Raw genomic sequence first — 23991 nt, forward strand, 5'->3', positions numbered from 1 at the left:
GTACTTTTTCTCCACTACATGTATGTAATCCCTTTAGTTACTTTACAGATCTGGATTAATGATGGTAAATATAATCAGCCCTTAAATCAGACTGTAGTTCACCTGCAGTAAATCCAGCAGCTACCCTGCAGTATACAAAGCCATTCAAAGTAGCTGCACCTTTACCAGCTCTGAGAACACTTTAATGATCAATCATTATAAAACATATCAGAGATATTATTCTGAAATGGACCAATCAAACAATGACTACTTTTACTGTCGCTACTTTAAGTACATTTAGATGAGAGTACTTTCTACTTTTACTGGAGGAACATTTAGAATACTTTTACTGTGACAGAGTATTCCTACACTCTGGTACTTCTACTTTACTCAAGTACAAGATCTGAGTACTTCTACTTTACTCAAGTACAATAGCTGAGTACTTCTACTTTCACTCAGGTACAAGATCTGAGTACTTGTACTTTTACTCAAGTACTAGATCTTAGTACTTCTACTTTTACTCAAGTACAAGATCTGAGTACTTCTACTTTTACTCAAGTATAAGATCTGAGTACTTCTACTTTTACTCAAGTAAAAGACCTGAGTACTTCTACTTTTACTCAGGTACAAGACCTGAGTACTTCTACTTTTACTCAAGTACTAGATCTGAGTACTTCTACTTTTACTCAAGTAAAAGATCTGATTACTTGTACTTTTACTCAAATAGAAGATCTGAGTACTTCTACTTTTACTCAAATAGAAGATCTGAGTACTTCTACTTTTACTCAAATAGAAGATCTGAGTACTTCTCACCCCTCTGGACACTTTCATCAACCCCCACACTCCACCACCACTGTCTTCCTCCCCTCTCACGTTCTCTCTGCCAGTCCTTCTCTCCGACTTACTCAATTTGCTCATTCCGTCTGCATTAATCCTTCACAAGTACACACTCTACTACGCACACACACGCACGCACGCACGCACACACACACACACACACACACACACACACACACACACACACACACACACACACACACACACACACACACACACACTCCCTGTCCCATCTCCCAGTGGTAAATTACAGCTGGCGTGGAGGTCGTCTCACTCCAGCTGGCTGATAGACTTCAGATTCCTCAGCAGCAGATGTGATGAGCCGAGGCTGCTGAGGGACAGGCTAGGTGGTCACTCACTCACACACACACACACACACACACACACACACACACACACACACACACACACACACACACACACACACACACACACACACACACACACACACACACACACAATATATATACTATATTTATGTGAGGACATCCTCTTCTTGATATAATAGAATCTCAAATCCTGAAAATGTCAATAAAACAAAATGTTTGTTTTAATTTACACACATGGAGTTAAGGTTTAAGATAAGATGACCTTTTATTAATCCCAAAGGGGAAATTCATGTTCCTCTCTGTTATTGTTCAAACACATGCATTTATATAGAAATCTGTCAGAGCGAAGAGGCCGTCGGGGCCAGGGAGCAGTCGGGGTGTGGTGCCTTGCTGAAGGACATCAAGGAGGTAAACTGGCATCTCTCCAGCTACCAGTCCACAGTCCGTATATCTGGCCTGATCGGGACTTAAACCAGCAACCTTTCACTCTCCAAGCCAAGACTAAGTTACTGTGGTTTATTGAACAATAAGTAACGGTTGTACAATCTTCTCCTTTAATCTGAATTCCACATCTAAATGCTATTTTATGATTTTCTTAATGCTCCTAATGTATTTCATTTTTGTAAGCACGTTGAACTGCCTTGTGTTGAAAGGTGCTGTATGAATAAATTTACCTTTCCTCTGTCTGCCAGTACGCCGTCCCTGATAAATACCGACTCCAACCACAGCACAGAGGAAGTGGATACTGCTTGAGATGCACCAGATGATACTAAATTTAAACCTATTTATAAATCTTGCAGTCTTACTTTTTTATTTTTTAAGATTTTTCTTGGCAAACGGTGTCTTTATTGACCAAAAGAAGCGTATGGTCCCAGGCCGGATTCAAAACTAGGTCCTCAGTACACGGTCCACCAGCTCTACCAACTGAGCTTAACAACATGTCATGCAGTCTTACTGTCAAAAGATAACTATACTCATGAAGGTAATAAATAATAACACCCTCTCTCTTCTAAATTGTCAGATACACTCCTTCACTTCTTGCCTTTCAGAATTAAAGCCCTACACATACTGCATCACTGCTTTCCAAAGAGCATTTGGCTTGAAGGAAACTCACATGTTATGGCGATAGCGGGCGTATATTCCCCCCTCTGCCAATGCTGAGGAGGCATGTGACGTCATCAGCTCTACTGTTAGCAGACTGCAAACACAGCACCCAACTGCCCTCATCCTGATCGCTGGGGACTTCAATCATGCTTCTCTCTCTCAAAAACTCTGCCCACATTCAAACAATATGTCCTGCACCACCAGAGACAATAAAACACTGGACTTACTGTACGCCAACACCAAGGAGGCATACAGCTCATCACCCCTTCTTCCCCTGGGCAGATCTGACCACAACCTGGTCCACCTCCTGCCTGTGTATCAACCTCTGGTGAACAGACAGCCTGTGCCCACACACAGCGTCAAGAAGTGGTCTGAGGCTTCTGAAGAGGTCCTTAAAGACTGTTTCGACCCTACTGCGTGGGATGTGTTCACTGACTCTCAGTGGGAGGACATCAACAGCCTGACTGACTGGACTACATCAACTTCTGTGAGGAAAACGTCGTACCCACCAGGACTGTACAGTGTTTTCCACACAACAAACCCTGGATTACCCCTGAGATAAAGGCTCTCCTGATGGACAAAAAGAAGGCTTTTCGAACAGGCAACAGAAACGAGCTGAAGGTTGTAGAGAGGGAACTGAGGTGGATCAGAGAGGGGGAAAAACAACTACAGGAAGAGGATGGAGGAACAGCTGCAGCAGAGGAACGTCAGCGGAAAATGGAGAGGCCTAAAAACCATCTCTGGCTACAAAGGGCCAGACTCCCAGGTCCGGGGGGACCATCAGTGGGCAAACAACCTGAACATTTTCTTCAATAGGTTTGATCAGTCAGGCGCCCCTCCCCGACCCATTCCCCCCTGCTGCACCCCCCATTGTCCCCAATGCCTGGAAATGGCCCTGTCACCTCTCACACCTCGACCCAGCCCCCGACCATCGGCTCACAGACATTCTTCAAACCAGCCCCTGCAACTTCTCCCCCCACAACCCCCCCGCCCGCTGACGGCACCTTGTCCCTCACAACCAACCAGGTGAGGAGGGAGCTGCAGAGGTGTAAGGCGCGGACGGCAGCGGGTCCAGATGGCATCAGCTCGAGACTCCTGAAATCCTGCACGGACGAGCTTTGTGAGATTATGGAGTTTCTGTTCAACCTGAGCCTGAAGCAAGCGAGGGTACCACTACTGTGGAAGATGTCCTGTGTGGTACCCGTGCCAAAGACCCCTCACCCCAAGGACTTCAACAGCTACAGGCCGGTGGTGCTAACATCGCAGCTGATGAAGACCCTGGAGAGGCTGGTCCTTGGACACCTTTGACCCATTGTGAGACCATCAATGGACCCGCTGCAGTTCGCCCACCAGCCTGACATCGGGGTGGATGATGCTGTCATCTACCTGCTGCTGCCACCTGGAGAAGGCTGGGGGCACTGTGAGGATCATGTTCTTTGATTTCTCCAGTGCCTTCAACACCATCCAGCCCCTGCTCCTGGGAGACAAGCTGCAGCACTCGGGGGTGGATCACCACCTCACCTCCTGGATCCTGAACTACCTCAACAACCATCCACAGTACGTGAGGACCAGGGAGTGTCAATCAGACACCATCATCTGCAGTACGGGGGCTCCCCAGGGGACGGTGCTGGCACCGTTTCTCTTCACCCTCTACACAGCAGACTTCACCCACAACACACCGACCTGTCACCTGCAGAAGTTCTCTGACGACTCCGTCATCGTCGGCCTCATCTCCAACGAGGACGACAGGGAGTACAAGGAGCTGACGCAGGACTTCATGATTTTATACAAAGCTGGATTAGTAAGAAACAAAGCCTGGCAGGTTATGAATACTGCGGGGAGTTTCACGCTGCCTTTATGATAGCACTTATTAAGTTTTTCTTGTAACACAATGCCCGTGTTGGTAGCTCTGAGCAAAACAGGAAGGGTTCCATTTGTCTTTGTGGCATGGAAAAACCAGGGGGGAAAAGTTGAAACACTGACTCAGGTGTCAAAGTCAAAACCTCATTATTGAGAAACTTTGCATACACTAATGCTACTTCCACCTGTGCTCCTGAGAAAGGACAGTCATAAAGAGGAGGACAGGTCAGGAAGATATAAACACAGCACAACTCCTCTGAACACAGAGTCACTGCTGAAGGTGAAGAGTGGCATCATATCCGCCCTGCAGTCACAATAACTGTCAGCCAGGCCTAAACGTCAAGCAGTTTGTGAGCTGTTAGGTAAGTGAGATTTCTCTGTACAAGAAGCACTTATTTATGTCAGCACATGCAGGCTAGGAAAGTGCAAACATGTTACACTGCATCACCTGAGGAGTGACTGTCTGAGAGAACAGGGGTGTTCTCCACCCTTTTCTTTAGATTCTAGACAAAAAACAAACTGTCAAGCTGCTGTTGTGTTTGGTATCACAAGCAATCAGAGGTATTTCTCTTTTTCTCAAAGCACTACTCACGTGAATACTGTGGGAAGAATATTGATTATTCTGACAATACCCAAACCCTCAAAACTGGAGTGTCTCCGTTCTCTTAAGGACCAGCAGAGTGTATTTGAAGAGGCCCTATTTAGCTTTTCTCCTGTAGTGTGTTCTATAGGTTTTGGTGCATGTAAATGGTCTGCAAAGGCTAAAATCCCAGAGTTTCTTTACTCTTTACTCTTTTGTTTACTTCTGTCACGTAGTGACATCCCTATGTAACACTCACGCTCCTATTGGATGGCGCTCCAAAACGTTGGACGTGATTGTACGGGACAGTTCTAGGATGTGCCGGCCAGCTAACCAATCAGAGCAGACTGGGCTCTGGTTTCAGACAGAGGGTGAAAAGAGGTGCTGCAGCACAGGCAGTATGAGAGAAATAAAGAGCTTTTTGAACATTACAGGTTCCAGGAAGCCTATGGAACCTGAACATTAGTATTATATGTCCTTCTTAAAGGGCGGCACTCACACTGTCACTGTCCAGACGGCCATGCAGCAGTGAGTGTGCAGGGAGTCTGGCAGAAACATACTTCAGACGGCGAGTGTCACTGGGGTTTGCAACATGAGAAACATCCACTCAAAACAGGGAGGGATTGCGGGCTTCCTCAGTAACACGGTTGTTCACCCGGTGGCATATGGCCGGCTGGTGGAGACACATGTTGTTGTCACGAATACACCACAGGCCCCTACGCAGTGATTTCATCATCCCATTTAAATTTCCAAGCCTCCCAGAGGGCACGTTTCTCTCTGAAGGTAACCTGTGATTATGTGCGGTGGTCACAGTGCCTCAGAAATTAGGTTGAGCAGAACCGCTAATGTGCCTCTGTCCCTGGCATCAGGTGTGGATATTACTCTGCCTGGAAGCCTTGGCTCACTCGGCTTGTTTTGAATTCTTCTGGTATTGCGTTAGGTGGGGACTTAATTACTGCCATCGCAATCTCACTGCTACCTCTGCAGAAGAACTCAATATTGATTTTTTATAAACTTTCAACACTCCCATCAGACATGTTCTGCAAGCTGAAATTCCAATTTAGCATTCACCCCAGAGGCCAGGCGGGAAGTCATAGAGTGGTTTAAAGAAGACAACGAATGAGGGAGAGTGTAACTGAAAAATCTGCTTTTTAGTGAATCAGGAGGCGGACAGACACCCGGCTTACATAAGAACAGTTGTACTTCATGTGAATAAGGAGCGGAAATAAAACAGAAAATAAAACTGCCACTGAGGCACCAGAGAGTCTTACGGAGGGAATGACCCAGGCAAAACCGCCTTTCGTACATGTATTCCCATGATCCAATATCAACAAAAGTAACAGTAGTTTCTGCTCTTGTCCTGCAGCCAGCCTGTAGCTGCTAAAAAAGCATGTGTATACTGGTGCGCTAATCCCACCACTACCTGTCTCCCATATACGCATATCACCAGGTGCCCAAATCACCCAGTGCCCAAAAACTGCCTTCAAAATAAATACAAAAAAACTGACTTGAACTTAATTAGAGCAATTGCAAGAAATAATGATACATCTAATACAAACAAAACAGCAAGAACATAAATGTTTGAGTATCAGGAAATAAAAAAGAACTCTATAGTGAATTATCCATTGACATATGGAAAAGAGGAAGCAAAATGGGGATGTTCCCTATCATGACATCATATATTTGAAGTGGTAGGTGAGGCGTAAGTAGGTAAGTGGAATAGGAATCCTGCATTCACTTTCAGATGACAAAAAAATACTTTTCAGAAAACAGGATACACACAAGCACAACAAGTAATGAAAAGAAGAGGTTTGTATGTACACCATAAAACAGAGATGTAACTAAATGCATTAGCTCAAGTAGTGTACTTATATTTTTATTTTTGAATGGATTAATGTAAAGAGCGTTTTCAATTAATCTTTCTTTTCCTGTTGATGTCATCATATATCTGTGTTTTCAACAAGGATTGAGCAGTGACTCAACAGAACAACCAAAGACTCTTTAACTGCAACACAAGAACCATGTGTCAGTAGCATGTTATCTGTTCAACACACACCTCACATGAATAACACCCTGCCCTCTTTAGTTATTCTGTGTCCAGCTTAGGTTCCTACCGGTAGATTGTTTTTCTGTTATAACGATACTCTGATTTGAACAGTATTAAACTTGGGAGTAATGCACATTTAATATGTTATCCGTTGACTGCAAAATGAAACTTAAGTGATGTATCTGATGAGCTTCAGCGCCCAATCAGTAACTGGGGGGGCATGGCGGCCTGTAATAGACTTCCTTGAAGGATGTGCTTCCTTTCTCCTCTTTAATTAAATATGTTATGTCAACAGATTTCACATAGTTGTATTAGGTTAGTTAAAAGCCATAGTATTACGTTTAAATAAAGCACATTGGGTTCAACTTAATATTATTGCTTTTAACTGACCTAATACAGTTATGTGAAATCTGTTGACATTTAATTAAAGTCAACGTTTCAATTTTTGAAGTGAAAGAATCGAAGAGCAAGGAAATGTCAAATAAGACTTATGGTGTTCCGCAGGGCTGAACACAAAGACCTCAGATGATTAAGTGAAGTGCAGGTGGACAGGAGGGCAGCTGGCTGCTGGCTGCTGGGTCAAAACTAATAAGGCCACGACAGACCATCAAAAGAGGCGGGAAAACACACAGGCAGGAAGTGAGTAGCATACAAGAAACAAGGTATGTATACTATACAAATAAAACAGGTTAACCAAATGTTATGAGTAAATTTGTTGAAGGGCTGAACATGTGAATGACCCTGCCTTCAGTCGGAAGTCAGTCTGGAGCTTTCCAAAATCAAGTCTCAAGTCTTAGGTGTCATTTAGTCCATGACTCAAGTATACCAATTTGCAATTTCATGAATTTAGATTCCTACTTTACCTGTTTTCTGAAAAGATGAGACTAATTTGTTTTTAATATGAGTAATGACCGGAATGGGACTACATGAATTATGATTTTTATGAAAACACCCTACTCTCAGTGCTGCTGTATCCATCTGAGGGTTTCTGCTGTAAAGACAAACATAAGACATGAATGGAGGAGGACTCTCCAAACACATGCCCATCTCAATATATCTTTGTAGTTTTGAGTCTTAAAATTGAGTTTAGTTCAATTACACAATCCTCTATACCAAATAGATAGTTGAATAAACCAAACAAGCTGGTTTATATAATACAGAAGACAATTAAAAAAACCTGTTTGGTTATTTTTCTACTTGGAATGAAAGGACGCCTAAATAAAACAGAGGAGAAAAGGGAGAATCAGTCCTGTTCTACCAATCTGTCACAGTGTGGGGATAGAGGGATTCAGCAGAGAACATGTTAAGGCAATAAAGCTGGGGAGCGGAAATAGCATTTCTGTGTCTGAACAGATGGGGAACAGCAGTCAAAACTGTTTACCCATCACATAATGTCAAATCCTGTTTACAGCTCGCTATTTGAGCATTTCCGGGCAGAGGAGGCATACAAATACTGAAGGAGAAAACTACAATAGAGGAGAGGTAAACATCCTCTGAGTGTGTGCTCACAGCTCTACAACATATTTACCTGCTCTGGCCTTTTGCCAGCAAATAAATAAACTGTGTAAGAGCACACACGATAAGTTTTTATAGATCTGTCCACCACTGGAGTCCACCAAAAATCAATAGGTTTTTTTTCTTTAGAATATCTAAAACAGCTAGAATCTTCTGTGTGTCTGGTTGCTCTGAATTTCTGACCTTTGATTTTATCATTAGAGTAAAAACCCAGCCATACTGGCAGGCTGATCAGTTTAAAATGGAAGACAGTTAAGTCAATACTGTGGTTAGTTATAGATCCCCCCCAAGGTACCAATCAGAATAACTCATCAGGAAGCTGGCACTAAAACTAAATCACTGCCAAAAACATAATGGTCATTATAGTTTTTAATTCTTTGGCAAAGAAATACACCCTTTGAGTCGATTAAACACTGTTGCCCATAAAAGGCCATAACAGTGATGAAGCATGATTTACAGGGTTCTCCAAATCCCATTTCCATCGGACTTTCAAAATCTAGGTCATGATTTGACTCGATTATATTTTCTTATGCACTGAAGGCTCTGCTATTGTTAGACCATGGAGTAGTTCCATTTTGAATGTGTTTTACTCTGGACACATGCAGCTGGATAGAAAAGATAAACTAGCAAAAACACCAATCCGGCTTTTAGTTTAAATGATGGTCATCAAAGGCTTATTTTAATGGAATGTTCGGAAACAAACTTGTGAGTCACGTAGTGTTGTGGAGTATTTCCTTAAAATCGTGTATGCTTTTAACTTGGAAGTATGAAATGTTATCCCCATGCAGAAGGCCGAAACAATTTGGTTTCGAGCCAAATGTATTTTATACTTGACCACATTTGTTTTGGACGAATCTGGAAAATTCGAATCAGTATGCGGGTACGGAGGACGACGGGTGGATGGATGGGTCAAACAGACAAACAGAACCGTCATCCAGGACACTGCTGTTCAACTGTGTGAAATCAATAAGGTATGAAAGCTTGGGACAGGGAAATATCCACTTTGGGACAAGAATTAGATTGGAATGCAATTTGGGTTAATGTTACAGGTGCTTGGAAAAAACCCAAACTATCAGTATATACATCTGAAATGTTGTCATAGTGCATATCTAACACCAATAATTAGACACAGAATGGGATTGTTACCCTTATTTTGTTCCCAGGGAAACATTGGCTCTTTCTTGAATGTTGTACGGTAGTGTTGAGAAGTATTACACTTTCAGGGGAAGGTTTTTAGTACCCTAACAGATTTAATAGGGTTAAGATTACGAATGGAACCTGCTGTAAATCTTCTGAATGATGAATGGATATTGAGTGGCATAGGGTAGAGGGATTTAATAAATCAAAAATATTGTGAAACCTGGATTGTGTTCCGTACTGTGTTGTAAATTGATGATGTTGCAATAAAAAAAATAATGATATAACACAAACTGTGTGAAATCAAAAGTTAGCTTGATTCAATAACGTTCATTAATTTATCATGTAGCAAACACACTTTCTTTTTAGAGCAAAAGCAACTGTTTTTTTTCTAACCAAATACTTGATCCGCCTAAACCTTTCCAAGAAAAACAACTAAAATAAGCTCCACTCAAACCGAAGCGAGAATGCAGTTCAGTATTCAAATGTAATCAAATGATTCCCCCATACAAGATAGTTGATGAAACACATTATTCATACAAATCTGTACCCATAGGAATATTGGAAAATCCAGTCCAGGTTTTACTTCCTGAACCACTGTAGATGTCGTGGTATGTTGACCCCCCCAGCCTTGAACAAAACACACGAAAAGCATAGGGCTAATGGGGGCCTATTTTGCCCTTAAGCCCCTTTGGCTATCCCCTCCATACCATTGTTTTATATGTGTCATCTATTTATATATGCTGCCGTTGTGGAATACCATGTTATGAGATAGTGGAAAAAACATGAGGATATATTAAGTCTTTCTTTATCCTGGCTGATAATGTATCGTATTTCAAGATCAAGTGAAAGAGAGCAAAAACCTGTAGCCCTGACTGAGAATTACGCGCATTATACAGAACTCATTAATGATTATAGAGGCTCAGAATATTCTATATGTAGCACGCAACATCAAAGTACCATTGTAAGATAACCATCAAACCATGTTTTAATTTTAATTAAGCAATCCAATAATTCAATTATACTTTCCTGTAACCAAAGAAACCAACACAAATTATGCTAAACAAATATATTAAAAAAAACAATTGAAAAACTACATTTTTGCTCAACTGATCTTTGACACAACAACAGGATAGGGAAATAAAAAATGTTGACAAATCAGAACGGAGGAAAAGGCTCTGGTTGGGACTGTAGATGAGATTGACCCTGCATTAACATCAGTCTCACAGGGCCACACAGCTAGAGGATTTTAATTTACAGCCAGGGCAAATGGTCAAAGTGTTACAGGAAATGGTAGTGGGGAAAAATCCCCAGAGCATCTGACCTCTGATATCATGCCTTATGAAGGAACACATTTCTACGTGCAACACAAAGGAGGTGAATATTATTCTGTGAGGCTGAAAGCATTAAAAAGCCATTTTAAAATCTCTCCATTGGCATTTCTGTCAAGAAATAAATAACGATTACTCTACGTATTCCACAGATCTCTCCCTGAACACTTTTTTTTGGAAACACAAACTACAGACAAAATAGTCCCACAATATGGAGAACTTCTCAGTTCCATTTCAGAGTTTCTACGTGATGTTTTACTTATTCAAGTCCGGGTAGTTGAGTCAAGCTTTTCAACTCTATGGATCACATTCCTTGGTAAATTTGTAGTGGAGAAAGTACTGAGAATCACATCCTGACTGATTAGCATCACTTAGCGTCTTTTAGCTCATTGTTTTGGTTTTATGGTTTTACTGCTATGGTCCAGTCTCACGGTTTTCATCGACCTTATTTTTTCCAAGACACGCCAGTTAAACTGTTTTGAGTACAAAAGTAATGTTAAAAAAAAGCCATTATACACTCCCAACCCCCCACAACAGCAGACAGAGAGTAAGGAACAAGCCGGTGAACACAGTGGAGTATTGAGCAGCTGAACGGACAGATAATTCCTCAGGAAAAAAAGTAAGAAGAGAGGGAGTCATGGACAAATCAGGTGGACAGAAACATGACTCCAAATAGATGATGAAGTATTGATGTGTAAAGAGGTTAATGCTTACTAATGTCCATACATGTAGACCTGCTCATTGTGTTTGGACTTTAACAGACACAACTTCCCAAACACAGGGAACCTTCTCTTCACTATATTATAGGATGCCTCTTGCCTTATACCCCTTGCGGCTTTGGGATTCTCTGATCACTGGTCCATGTTCTCCCCAAACAAACAGAAGCTGCTCGGCCCGTGGTCAGGACTCTGAGGAGATCCTACAGCTGCTGCTTTCGTTGCTTATTTAAGGCTTCAGCTATGGGCCGAGTATTCTGTGACACTGGGACAACACACACGTTGTGAAGTGGGAGCTTTGAATAATGAACAAAGCGGGTCTGGACCAGACTGAACATTTGACTGTATAACCACAGCAGTTTACAAAAAGAACGGTACGAGATGGGGAAACATGCACTCGACATCTGGTATTCATTTCATCAGTCAAGTAACTGGAAACTCACAGAGCAGGGTGCTTCCTTTCCCTTCAAAATAAAATCATTTCCTATTAACATTTCAAAGTAAAACAGAATTATTACCCTTATATTTGAAGGTAAATCTGGTAAGAGTATGCTTCAACATTTCTCCTGTAACATATGTCAGTAAGCAAATAAACAAATCATTTCACTGCTTTTTGCGTGTATGTTTTTGCATACGTATACCACAACAACCAACCCTGGTTTATGTAAAAACTCAGACAGTTACATTATGCCAAGAAGGAGTTATATACAAAAAGTCCTGTAAACCAGGCCAGGAGTACACTAACAAAGGAGATCAGAATGGCAAATTAAAGGTAATTACTCAGTGCTATTCTGAAAAGTTGGAACAGCCATTAAACACATCATCCCTGTCCACAAGAAACAGCCCATCACAGGATTCAGGAAGTAAAGCCTGTCTCCATGACATCTGCAGTCAGGAATCTTTAGGAAACTGGTGTTGGCATACAGTACATGACATCAGAGGACCTGATGGACCCCTGCCAAGCTAATACGTAATTGGAAGATTCATTCACCTAAAGAGTGCTCTACATCCTGTAACAGCTCGACTCCCCAGGACAGATTCAAGGTCCTGTGTGGACCTCAGCTCACAATTATCCCAAGGATTCTCCACTCAAAACCAGAAGTGGAGGAAGTATTCAGATCTTGTACTTGAGTAAAAGTAGAAGTACTCTGATCTTGTACTTTAGTAAAAGTAGAAGTACTCAGATCTTGTACTTTAGTAAAAGTAGAAATACTAGAGTGTAGGAATACTCTGTTACAGTACAATTCCTGCAATCAAAAATATCACTCAACTAAAAGTACAGTACTAAGTATTAGCATCAAAACATTGTACTCATTATGCAGATTGGTCCATTACAGACTAATATACTGTACATCATATGTTTTTATTATAATTATGTATGCATTAATGAGTTTATCAAAGCTAGTAAAGGTGCAACTCATTAAAAAAAAATGTTTTATATCATTAATCTATATCTGCAAAGTAACTTAAGATATTAAATATATATAGTGGAGTAAAGTACAATAATTATGTCTGAATCTGAAGTACAAAGTAGCAGAAAATCAAGATGCTTAAGTTAATGGAAAGTAAGTGGATCACTAGCTTCCAACAGAGCAGAAGCAGCATTGTGAGTCTAGTGTAAAAAACACATCAAGCCCATCAGCACTGGCGTCCCCCCGGGATGTGCTGTCTCCCCACTGCTTTTCTCCCTCTACACAAACAACTACCCAGAGGAGATCGGGCTGTTAAATTCCTAGGCCTGTATTCACAAAGAGTGTTCCCTAGTGACAAGGTTTTAAGACAAATCTTAGAATTCTTACATATTCGAATAATTTCCCCATATAGTAAAACACTATATCCTGGTAAATATAAAAGTTATTCTCACATGCATTTAAACCCTCAAGAAAGCTCCTAATGTGACAAACGTTAAGGACTAGCAAGGAGGACTTTTAAGAGCCTTAAGATATTAGTAAGCAGATGAAGAAATGGCAAATCAGAATCTGTTTTATTACCAAGTAGGTTTGCACATACGAGGAATTTGCTTTGGTATAAGTGATGCATACAAAAGAAGAAGAGGTAGTAGAAATGTTCTCTAAACGCTGAATTACAGCAGAGAGTTAATGTTAAGGTTTGTGAATTCATTTGAAATCTCCAAAACAGCGCCACCAGATAAAAAGGCAGAAAACAAAGTGATCGCAAGAGATATTCGGCCACTGGAAAGATGTAACAGGGTTACTGGTTTATAGATGCCAACCATCGCTGCTGATACAGCCCGGCCAGCAGTCACAGAAAACAGATAAAAGATGAGTCATTTCCTCCCGCTAATATTAAATGGATTCAGTATTACATTTACCAGCATGATGAAAGAAACAGAAGCCAGGAAATAAAGCTACCAGCAAGAGAGTTAGGCTACTGGGACGTATGCCTGTTTTTAGTAAACTACTATTACTTTATAGTGAATGTGAATCTGAGAAGGCAGATACTACTGTCCATTCTATGCACATTATTTGCGATTGTCCAATCACACCATCACCTATCAGCAGGGTCTCCTCTCTGAGGGAAGATTTGTAAGACTGATGTTGAAATTCTGAGAGTGTTTTCTGAATATTTGTGAACACAGGCATCGGCTAGATCCGGGATGGTGGTGAGTCAGCAGACAGAAGGGGGGTGGAATAGCTGGCCCTCAGGTACGGTCAGAACAACCTGGAAGCTGTAGCTGTAAGTGTGCACATACTCTGCCAATAAAGCTGATTCCGGCTTGGATGACAGCATCGCGTGATCAATTAATTCCATTCCATTTTGTAGAAAAATGCTGAAAATCCCACCACTTCTGTAAAATCTGAGTCACTCAAAAAGTCCGAATAACACACACGGTTAGCAAACATGCCAGTGTGTGAGCATACAGTGTAGCAGCATATCTGGATGGAAAGGAAATACAAATTACATTTTAGAAATCCTCCCGGCTAAATCTAAAGCAGGACAATTCATTCTTGACTTTAGAAACTGTAGCTCACAGAACATCTCTCTAGCATTCATGCTTTCGACCATCAAACACAACCTTTGTGGATGGAAAGTATAGAGAGCGCTCCAGTCTATTGAAACACGCGGTCATAAAGAACTCAAACGTAATAATAACATATCAAGTAAAAATGTAGTTAACACTGGAATTTTGATGGAAGTTTTGGCAAAAAACTTGAAATGCTACTGAGTCTTAATTTGAAATGTGAACCCACTCTTCCCATAATGCTATTCAATTCCATTAGACCTCCCCTGTCTCATTCTTAAAGCGCACAGCTCCAGTAATGCAGGCTTACTGTCAAATGTTAAGTCTAATGCCTGAACAGATTTAGTAAATCCACTTCACACCTTTTGTGTGAATTTGAAGGTAGTGAGGTCTACATGGATATTATGTTTTAACCTTTATGTATTCAGGGATGATTCCCTGAGAGGAAGCCTCTGGTTTGCAGGAACACACTGATCACATCCATTCAGTTACACACTGCTTCCCACAGAGCTGAGTGGTTGGGATGGGGCCCGAGTGGCAGGGAGGGGCCTGCACTGCTCTTCATCTTGTTCCCACAGATACCAGGGAATGAACCACTGACCTCATGGTCACAAGCTCTATTCCAGAACATTGAGGCCCCCACTGCACTGGTAAACATTAGACATTTTTACTGTGAATTCCAATATCCCTACTGCCATACCATTTAGGAAGCGGAAGAAAAGTGATGGATTTTTTATGTTAAATATGCCAAAATGTCCTACTGCATCCGGTCACATTCTGAAGTATGTAAACCAGCTGATTTTCAGGCTAACCCACAATCCTTTGCACGGGGAATATGTGAGCTACAAGGTCAGAGTCCAAGATGCAATGTTTGGATAGAGAATCAGTACAGCCGCAGTACAAACTCAAAGTCAAAATAAAAGGTTGGGATTTTGAAAGCAGAGTGATGGAAATGACGGCACATTGGGCCAACATGGCCTCCATGCTAACTTATTCTTAGACTGAGCAGAAGAAAGTGTGAAAACCTTCTCCAGAAAGACACACCTGTGTAACCATATATCTTCCCTACTAGCGTTTCATTTTCAAGGTAACAGAAAATACATTTACACACACACACACACACACACACATATTTTTTATTGGCTTATACGAATACCTATGCAAGTATTAAGCTCAGCTTAGTGTCAGAAATAACTAATAATATACACACTATTCCCTATAGAAGACGTCAATGCAATCTATAACTCTTCACAAATTTACTCCAATAATCCTCTGACTTCCAAATAACTGAATCTTTGTTCTCTGTTGGCTGACCTCAATAAAAGCCATTTACAAAACAACCAAAACAGTTGGGTGGGGCTGGGCTGAAGCACGGTGATCTCACATAAAGTCATTTACCTCATGACACAGGGGCCACGGTACAGAGGAGAGTGGACTGCATGGCGTATTGCGCACCAGTAATCAGTTACTGGAGTGAATGCAGATGTGAAACCAGAGAGGCGAAAACATATAGTTTGTGAGAGTTTCTATTCGCTTTTACAGCTGTATTCATCTCAGTATAAACTCAAATACTCTTGTCTTTACTTGTGTACACATTTACGCACGTTGTATTCAAAAGAGGTGAAATTGTGATGTTGCCACTGAATTAAAAAGACACTGATGATGAACAAGTAGTGTCACACACTAACTGAAGCGCAGTGGAATATCAGTCTATTGTAAGGTCACGTATCCGCTGAAACAGTAGAACATTCCCCCTCTTTGATAACCAGCCTGCGCAGCGCACACTGAGCGGCTGTAACAGCGTCACCTCCAGCCGCAGAGAGCCGCTCACCGGGGCGCACAACTGCTGTGTTTGATACAAACTCTGACTGAATTGTTTCAGCAGCCCAGACACTTCACACTGACGGAGAGAGGAGAGGAGTCTTAGAAGACACGCAACATGTCCGTGGAGCAAAAACGCATTAATGGAATCCATCCTGTTCAGCGAGGTTCGCGTTAAAAAGCCCACCCATGTTCTGCGTGCGTCAGAAGCCTGAAGGCTACACACACACACACACACACACACACACACACACACACAAACACACACACACACACACACACACACACACACACACACACACACACACACACACACACACACACACACACCTAGAGAGAGAGAGAGAGAGAGAGAGAGAGAGAGAGAGAGAGAGAGAGAGAGAGAGAGAGAGGGAGGAACAGATGTTTAAATAAAAAAAAGGGCAGGCACTCGTACATTCTGCTGTTGTCTCTCCACCAGTGCGTCCTGACAGGCATTCGTTGTGATTTTTTCCCCCACGAGCTAAAGCCCAATCTCAGCCTCAATCATCTCATCAGATTTCAGGAAAAAAGTAAAAGACAATAAATACATTAATGCGATGCACCTGCCCAACATGACGCCCATAACTCACCTGATATGCAGACAATGAAATTGGCTTGAAGAATGATCAATATTTCCCAAATTATATCCATCCTCTGTCTTCATTCCACGTGCATGACACACAGGTTAGAAAGAAATGTAAAGAGGAGACGGAGTTGTAGTTGCAGATGTCCTGCTCTCTCACACTGGATCCCGTGCTGCGCCTTCCTCCAGGTATTCTCCACTCCACACACATAGCAGGTGATCACAGCCAGGGAGGAAAAGGTGGACGATCACACCACTAAATGTAATGATTCCAGATCTGGTGAAGAAAAAAATCTGAACTCCAGAGGAAGAGCCTGTTCAGTTCACGGCAGTATTCCAGTTCGCGCTACGGACACGTCCATCCATCCATCTGGCGCCGGATTCACAGAGTGACCATCCCGTCCTTACCGAGGAGAGTCACTCATGACCGTGTCAGTAAAACCTCTGTTTGGAAAGAGAGGAAAAGAAAGCGCAGATTAAAGAGGGAGAAAGAGGGGGGGGCAGCAGCTGTGGATCACACCTACAAGACGCCTCACAACTCCAAACTCGCAGCCAGGTGGCGAGCCTCCGATCTACACTACTACACTGATAGGGACCCGCGTGAAGCTGAGCGGATTGAAACCAGCACTTCCTGTTTGGACTGTCAAAATAAAAGCTTTAGTTTGTTGACGGGTTTGCTTGCATTTCCCTGATCAGGAGTTCAGGTGTGAATATATAATGTGCACATCAAACCAGAAAAAACAAAACTTGTAATAAATATATATAAGAGACCATTGAAAGGACTTGAATATCTTATGAAGGTGGATCATCTTGGTGTGCCCAGGATATTGTTTGGATTCCTTTAAATTGGTACTCATTGAAGTATCCGGAATGCATATTCAGATTTCCTTGTAGTGGTTTTCTATTTGCTTTTATTTTGTATACACAACAACTGGACTTCCGGTCATGTTCTGGCTAACTGCGCAGAGCTTGATTTAGGGTTCGTCCCATCGCCATCCCACACACCCAGCACGGGTTGTGGAAAGTAGAAATCTTTCCGGGATAATATAAGAGTGTGTGTGGGAAGTGTGTTATTGGGAGGTAAATAAAACACACTTACAGTAAAGAGGTATACATTCCCTTGCACATAAAAAGGGGCGGGGAGGTCCGGACCGCGCGCAGCTTTGACGCACTGAGAATATCTGTCCTGACTGATGAGAACACAAAGTAGACAGCAGAAGAAGAGGAGAGCACCCTAACCAGGCTAAACACTACTGACCTACTCAAAGGAATGGAACGCTGATCATAATCAAAAGTGATCCATAAATAATACATTCAGGGAGTTGGGGGTGTGTGCTCCCGATCAGGCGGCGGTTCCTCCCAGTGTAACGGCCCGTAGAGGTCCTGCTGGCGGACAGGCACCGGGACTCACCGAGGCATCCAGCTCCGCGGCTCTTCACGCGATTGGGATTCACGAGGAGCAACGCGCGCAGCCGAGTAAGCATGTATGGTAGCTACGGATGTGCGCACAGGCTGGCGGGGGCACAGTTGGAGGAAAACCAAGCACTGCAGAAAATCATGTCTCATGTGTGGTGGTGATACATTGTTTGTGTTTAATGGATTGGTGGTTAAAAGTGACAGAATTTGCAAAAAATAAAGCAAAATACACACACAGCGGTACATTTGACATTTCAAAAATCATGTTTAAATAAAATAATGTTACAATTCCAGAAACGATATGATAATGTATTGTCAGGTCATACAGCTTGATTTGCAACATCATACAAGGACAAATATTAAGACAGAATACAAGGAATACTATCATTTAACATCACAATCACCGAGAGAAACATACTCAGGACCCTCTAACGTACATCAGATCTGGGATTTAGCTCTGTATTTAATTGGAGCATTAACTGGCGCACAAAGTAGGGCTTCAGTCTGATGCTGCTGATAAGCTCTGGCTCACAGACCTGTTCCAGTTCATCTCAGAGGTGATGGATCCAGGTCACAGCTCTTTGCTTGCCAATTATTCAATACAGTGAAACATTCAAGGAAACAGAGTTGGTTCAAGTGGGAGGGCAGAAAGCACAGCTGACGAAAACATCCCGGGAGTTCTCTAATTATCTATTTCTATTTTGAGATGTTTATATTTTAGAATTGTTTATTTCTACTTTTTAATTTCTAATTATATGCAAACGCCTTGTTTTGTTTTATGCTGCTGCAATAAAACAAATCCCAATTTGGGATGAATAAAGTACTTCTTATCTTTCTTATCTTATTATCTGACAACATAACCACGAACAAATGATGAGTATGCCTTAAAATGTATTGGGAAAAAAACAAACATTTTAATCTTTAACATAGTCATGTCCAGGGCCTGAAAAATAATACAATACGATAGAAAGCAAGAAAAATAAACGTCATGGATATTTTTTTCTTTTTCTTATGTCCTTGAAGTAAAATAACACATATTTAAATGAGATGGTAATATAATTTCCCAGTTGTACATATTTCACTGGGTTCGTCTCTCCAGGTGGTCTTGTCCCTCATCTGTCAGTGTTAACTATTACCCCACAGAGTCACATTGAGATGTTCCCAACCAAAATTAAATGAATCACAGGTCATACTTACTGGGAGCTTTTATATATAATTTTCAGACTTACTGTCAACCTATTCTTAGGTCTTTAATGCCCCTCCTTTACCATTTAAAACATGTAAGTCTTCAGAAAGAAAAAAGAAAGTTGCAAAGCATTAACAGCTCTTTGGATTGGTTGACAACATGAAATACACAGAATAATACTACCACCTTATTAATATTAAACACTGGATGAGTTTTGTATGATTACAGTATATAAGTCATACATACTGTATATGATATTGTAATTCTGTATTCTGAGGTGCATATACAGCCTGCTACTGATCCCTGGTGGTAGATGTTTGGGCTTAGTGTAGGATCTCTGGTTATTGAGATGGAAAGTACCAGTGGGAAGAGTAATACAAATCAGCTGCAGCTCAGTGTAACTGCTCAGCAGACACTGCTGGGAAAAACTCATTCCATGTGAGGAAATACCAACCCTATTACTGCACCTGTTATTTCGTGTGGCAGCAGCTGTGAAAACCCCACATTTTGTCCGAGGTGTTGCAGCGTTTGAAGGTTTAAGGAGCTGATCTCTGATTCCTCTGCATTCATCCCTTCCCGCTCGTGGCCCCTGTGATGTTGCGAGTAACAAAGGTTGGGAAGGAGGTAGAGAATGACGGCCAATCAATAATATACACAGTCTGTTTTTTCAAGTGCCACTTTCCCACATCAGAGAGGTACATCCCCGCAGACCCGCCCCCTCCCGAAGGACAATAATGCTTTTAAACCTTCAAGTCTCATCCGGTGTTTCTTTCCCATCAAGTGGCCCAGCATGGTGTACAGCTGCTTTTTCTAAGGAGGGCCTTTCAAAGGATACTTTCTGCTGGAAAACACACACACTACAGCATTCTGTTTCAACCCCATATACAGTACAGTATGATTGTTGTTGAGCACCATGTGCTGTTAGTGGGACTGGAGTAGAACTTTCCTTGTATTAGAAACTAATAGAGAATAATAAGTATTCAGTATATTACTAATACTATATAATACTAATAATACAGTTTAATGTGAAGGTGTGTGCACTGTCAGAACAGTGTTTCCATCAGAATGTGTGTGTGACTTCATGTGTAGAAGAGTAGTGGGCTCTGCTGCTAAGGCTGGTATACTGGTCTTTATAGAGACCTCTCTCTTCCTCTGTGTGTGTGTGTGTGTGTGTGTGTGTGTGTGTGTGTGTGTGTGTGTGTGTGTGTGTGTGTGTGTGTGTGTGTGTGTGCGTGCGTGCGTGCGTGCGTGCGTGTGTGGGTGTGTGTGTGTGTGTGTGTGTGGGTGTGTGTGTGGGTGTAAACGAGGTTAAAAACAAGGTCTCACAAACTGTGGAATTAAGAGTGAGAGGTAAAACGGAAAGGCCACCTTCAGTAGGTTCGTGTAAACTGTCCTTCTCGTTCTCTGAAGTTAATGGGGTATGAAGTTTCGATAGGAAATTGGACAAAAGTAAAACTCCCCTCTAACGTGCTAGAAAAATAACAAGCTCAGGTGTCGGGCAATGTATTGCAGGGAACGCGGCCATGGACATGTACAGAATTTGTGTACGGAAACGTATGCGTAATAGGGTTACAACATAGATTCTGGGAGGGGGTTTATCGTCCTTCATCTAGGTCAACAAGTAAGGAACAAAGGATCCCTGTTGTTCTGCTTTGACTGCAAGATTGGCCATTGGGGATGAAATATGGACATTCAAAAGTACATAAGTCCAAATATAGGGAAAAATATACTTCAATGAAATACAATAATAGAAATGTGTTTCCAACCACAAAAGACAGCTTTTTTTCTCAGCTTATTTACTTTGCTCATAGAAGACAGGGAAAAGAAACAGTTCAATTATATTTATATTGTTTGATGCTTGTTTGTTTAAGATAGATTACATTCTATTATTTGTAATAACTTCCAGTTTCTAAAAGCTTTTTAACATTAGTAACATAGTGCTGTATTGATTGAATTCATAATTTCTTCTATGTTATTTTGATTTAATTAACCATATTTTTTTCAACTTCATTTCATCTTCAGTTCTGTCTCTTTCTGGTCATAAATAATCACACATTTAATTAATGTAAGTTTTACAGGCAAACAGGTTCCTACCACTGTTTATCATTAAATACTGAATAAGTTTACTGTACTAATTCCTTGTATGTGTAAGCTTATTACATTTCATTTAACTGACGACATTATTAAAATCAGAAATGTTGGGAAAAATGCCCATATATCAACCTCCAAAAATTAAATGTATTAGTTTCAAAACTGATTAAGTGCTTGTTTTGTGATGAATTTAACATCCATTTTGCAGCGTTAGCAAACAGGTGTGTTTTTGTTGAGAGGCTCCTGGCACACCCACACAAAACAACTACCGTGCACTTTTAAAGGTGCTTATGTAACCCACGATTTAGAAATGTACGTCTACTCCAGGTTTGTAAGGATAACCACAAATGAAAGTACGGACAACAAATTAAGTTTCAACATATAACGTTTAGTGAATCAAATGCAGGTAGTGAATTACAAGCATTTGAACAAACATGAATTGAAAATTTAAAAATGGGCCCTTTAAATGAGAATTGTAGTTTGTTTGTTTTAGTTTTTTGTTTTGTATACCCCTTTTTACTCCCCCCCCTTTTTTTCTTTGCTCTTATTGTTTTATGTTATATGTTCTTGTTTATATTTGCACTGTGGGACTGCCAGAAACGGTATTTCAATGTTCTGTATGTATAACACATGTGGACACTTTGACAATAAAGTGGACTTTGACTTGTTCTTGTTAGTCTGTATAGTGATCACTTTCAAAGTCTGTTTTGTCAATTCACAGTCTGTAATTCTTTAATGGGTTAGGGTTGACTGTCCTTGTGACAATTCGTTGTGATAGGTATGTAGAAGTACTGGCGACTTGCACCCCCTACCACCAAAAGTAATAATGGGGGGATGGGGCACAGTTTCACATAAAGGTGCATTTAAATAGCCTACAATAAAGTGACTCGCCTATACACAATACATTGATTCATTTAATTCATTTCTCAAAACTGTTTCTCCTAAGGAAACATATCTGAACAGAAATGTAGATGATGTGGTTGTGCTATGACTAGTCTAGTTCATTAGACTTGGTTAATTTTGAGACAAGTTAATGTAGTGATGCAATGTCCAACCCTACAACAAGGAATTGTCACAAACAAATACAATTGCTTGTTCAATGTATTAATGAGAGGATGGGCTAAAAATAACTAATTCACCAGCACATACGAAAACCATACCACGTACAGTATTGTAACAGGAACTTCATACTGCAGGTGATTAGAGAGAAAAGAATGGAATGAAGGCTTGACGTGAGCAAACAAGGTTTTTAATGATAAATAACAAAGTTAAAAAAAACCTGAACATGGTAACAACCGCTAACAGCTACGGGAGAGAATAAACAAGACAAGTAAATCTAATCCAGCATGGATGGAGAAGGTGATGGAGAGGGTGAGGGTGGAATGGTGTGGAGAATGGGAGAAGGGATAATGAGAGGCGGTGTGACGGCCAATGACGACTGCGCCGTGTCTGTCCCTGTTGAGCAGGTGTCCCCCACAGCAGAATGCACAATGTTGTTGTGGTGTCCTTGATATAAAACCAGAATCAAGTCAAGTCAAGTTTATTTATATAGCACATTTCATATGACAAGCATAGACTCAATGTGCTTTCAAAAGAATAGATACACAACAAATACATGACATGTCAAATAAGGTAATGGCATAACAAGTCAAATAAAAGGTAAAATATGGAATAAAATATAGGTTATCCCTCTAAAGTCCCTGAGATCTCTTTCCATGAGTTCATGGCCATCTGAGAATCCTTAAGCTCCCGCATTGAATGGTAATACAGGTGTCTGTACAGACGAACCTGCTCGCAGAGTCATGCTTCCTGCTCATCCATGCTTGGAGCTAGCTACGCAGCGCGCGGCAAGTTATAAATCCAAGGAGGTGCACGCCCTCGCAAAACGACCCCAACACGCCACACGCGCCAGTGGAAATGAAGTCATTTTTGGCGCGCGCCACCGTGCACACCGACGGGAACGGCAGGTATAGGCCTTCATGCCTTGATAACTGAGGTGATTAAAACCAGAGGAAGGTTACATTTAAAATAAAAATGTTTAAATTTAGTATATGACCGATATGAAACACTTATATCGTGATACAGTTTTCAACCATATCACCCAGCCCTAATTTCAATCATTCAAAATAAGCATCAATTGTAACTTACAGTACAAATGAAATAACAGTCATTATAACAATAGTGTAGTGACTGTAATATACATAATTCACCTCCTTCTTAAGTGTGGTTCTACACACTGTTGTTTCATGCCTGTAAGTATGACCGTTGGTTTATGCTTAAAAGTACAACTGTAAAAAGGGATCGTGGTCCCTTTAATTAATCTGTGTTTACGATGACGTGGAGCCCCATGCTTGTTGGTTTACAGGACAGCGCCATCTTGTTTTGTTATAACTTTGACTGTGTGATTAAACGAGACACGCATTCGTGTGCTCAACTTTAATGAACGTCTCCTGCG

General features: G+C 41.3%; 1 protein-coding gene across 2 annotated transcripts in view; it reads right to left on the reverse strand.

Moving 5' to 3' along the window:
- LOC134870920 (carbonic anhydrase-related protein 10) overlaps positions 1–18247 on the reverse strand; it is a 316734-nt gene extending 298487 nt beyond the window's left edge. Inside the window, exons 1-2 of one of the 2 annotated variants that reach the window (XM_063893449.1) lie at positions 18102–18247; positions 16851–17287 (exon numbers count right to left, since the gene is read on the reverse strand). In XM_063893449.1, the coding sequence (XP_063749519.1) occupies positions 16851–16911 (61 nt within the window). In that variant the 5' untranslated portion in view covers positions 16912–17287; positions 18102–18247. Of the gene's footprint in view, positions 1–16850; positions 17288–17942; positions 18055–18101 lie in introns of those variants that run through there. The other variant, XM_063893448.1, reaches the window with a different exon arrangement.
- Positions 18248–23991: the final 5744 nt, after the last annotated feature.

This window comes from Eleginops maclovinus, chromosome 10 (genome assembly GCF_036324505.1).
Source record: "Eleginops maclovinus isolate JMC-PN-2008 ecotype Puerto Natales chromosome 10, JC_Emac_rtc_rv5, whole genome shotgun sequence".
In the NCBI taxonomy this organism is placed as follows: Eukaryota; Metazoa; Chordata; class Actinopteri; order Perciformes; family Eleginopidae; genus Eleginops; species Eleginops maclovinus.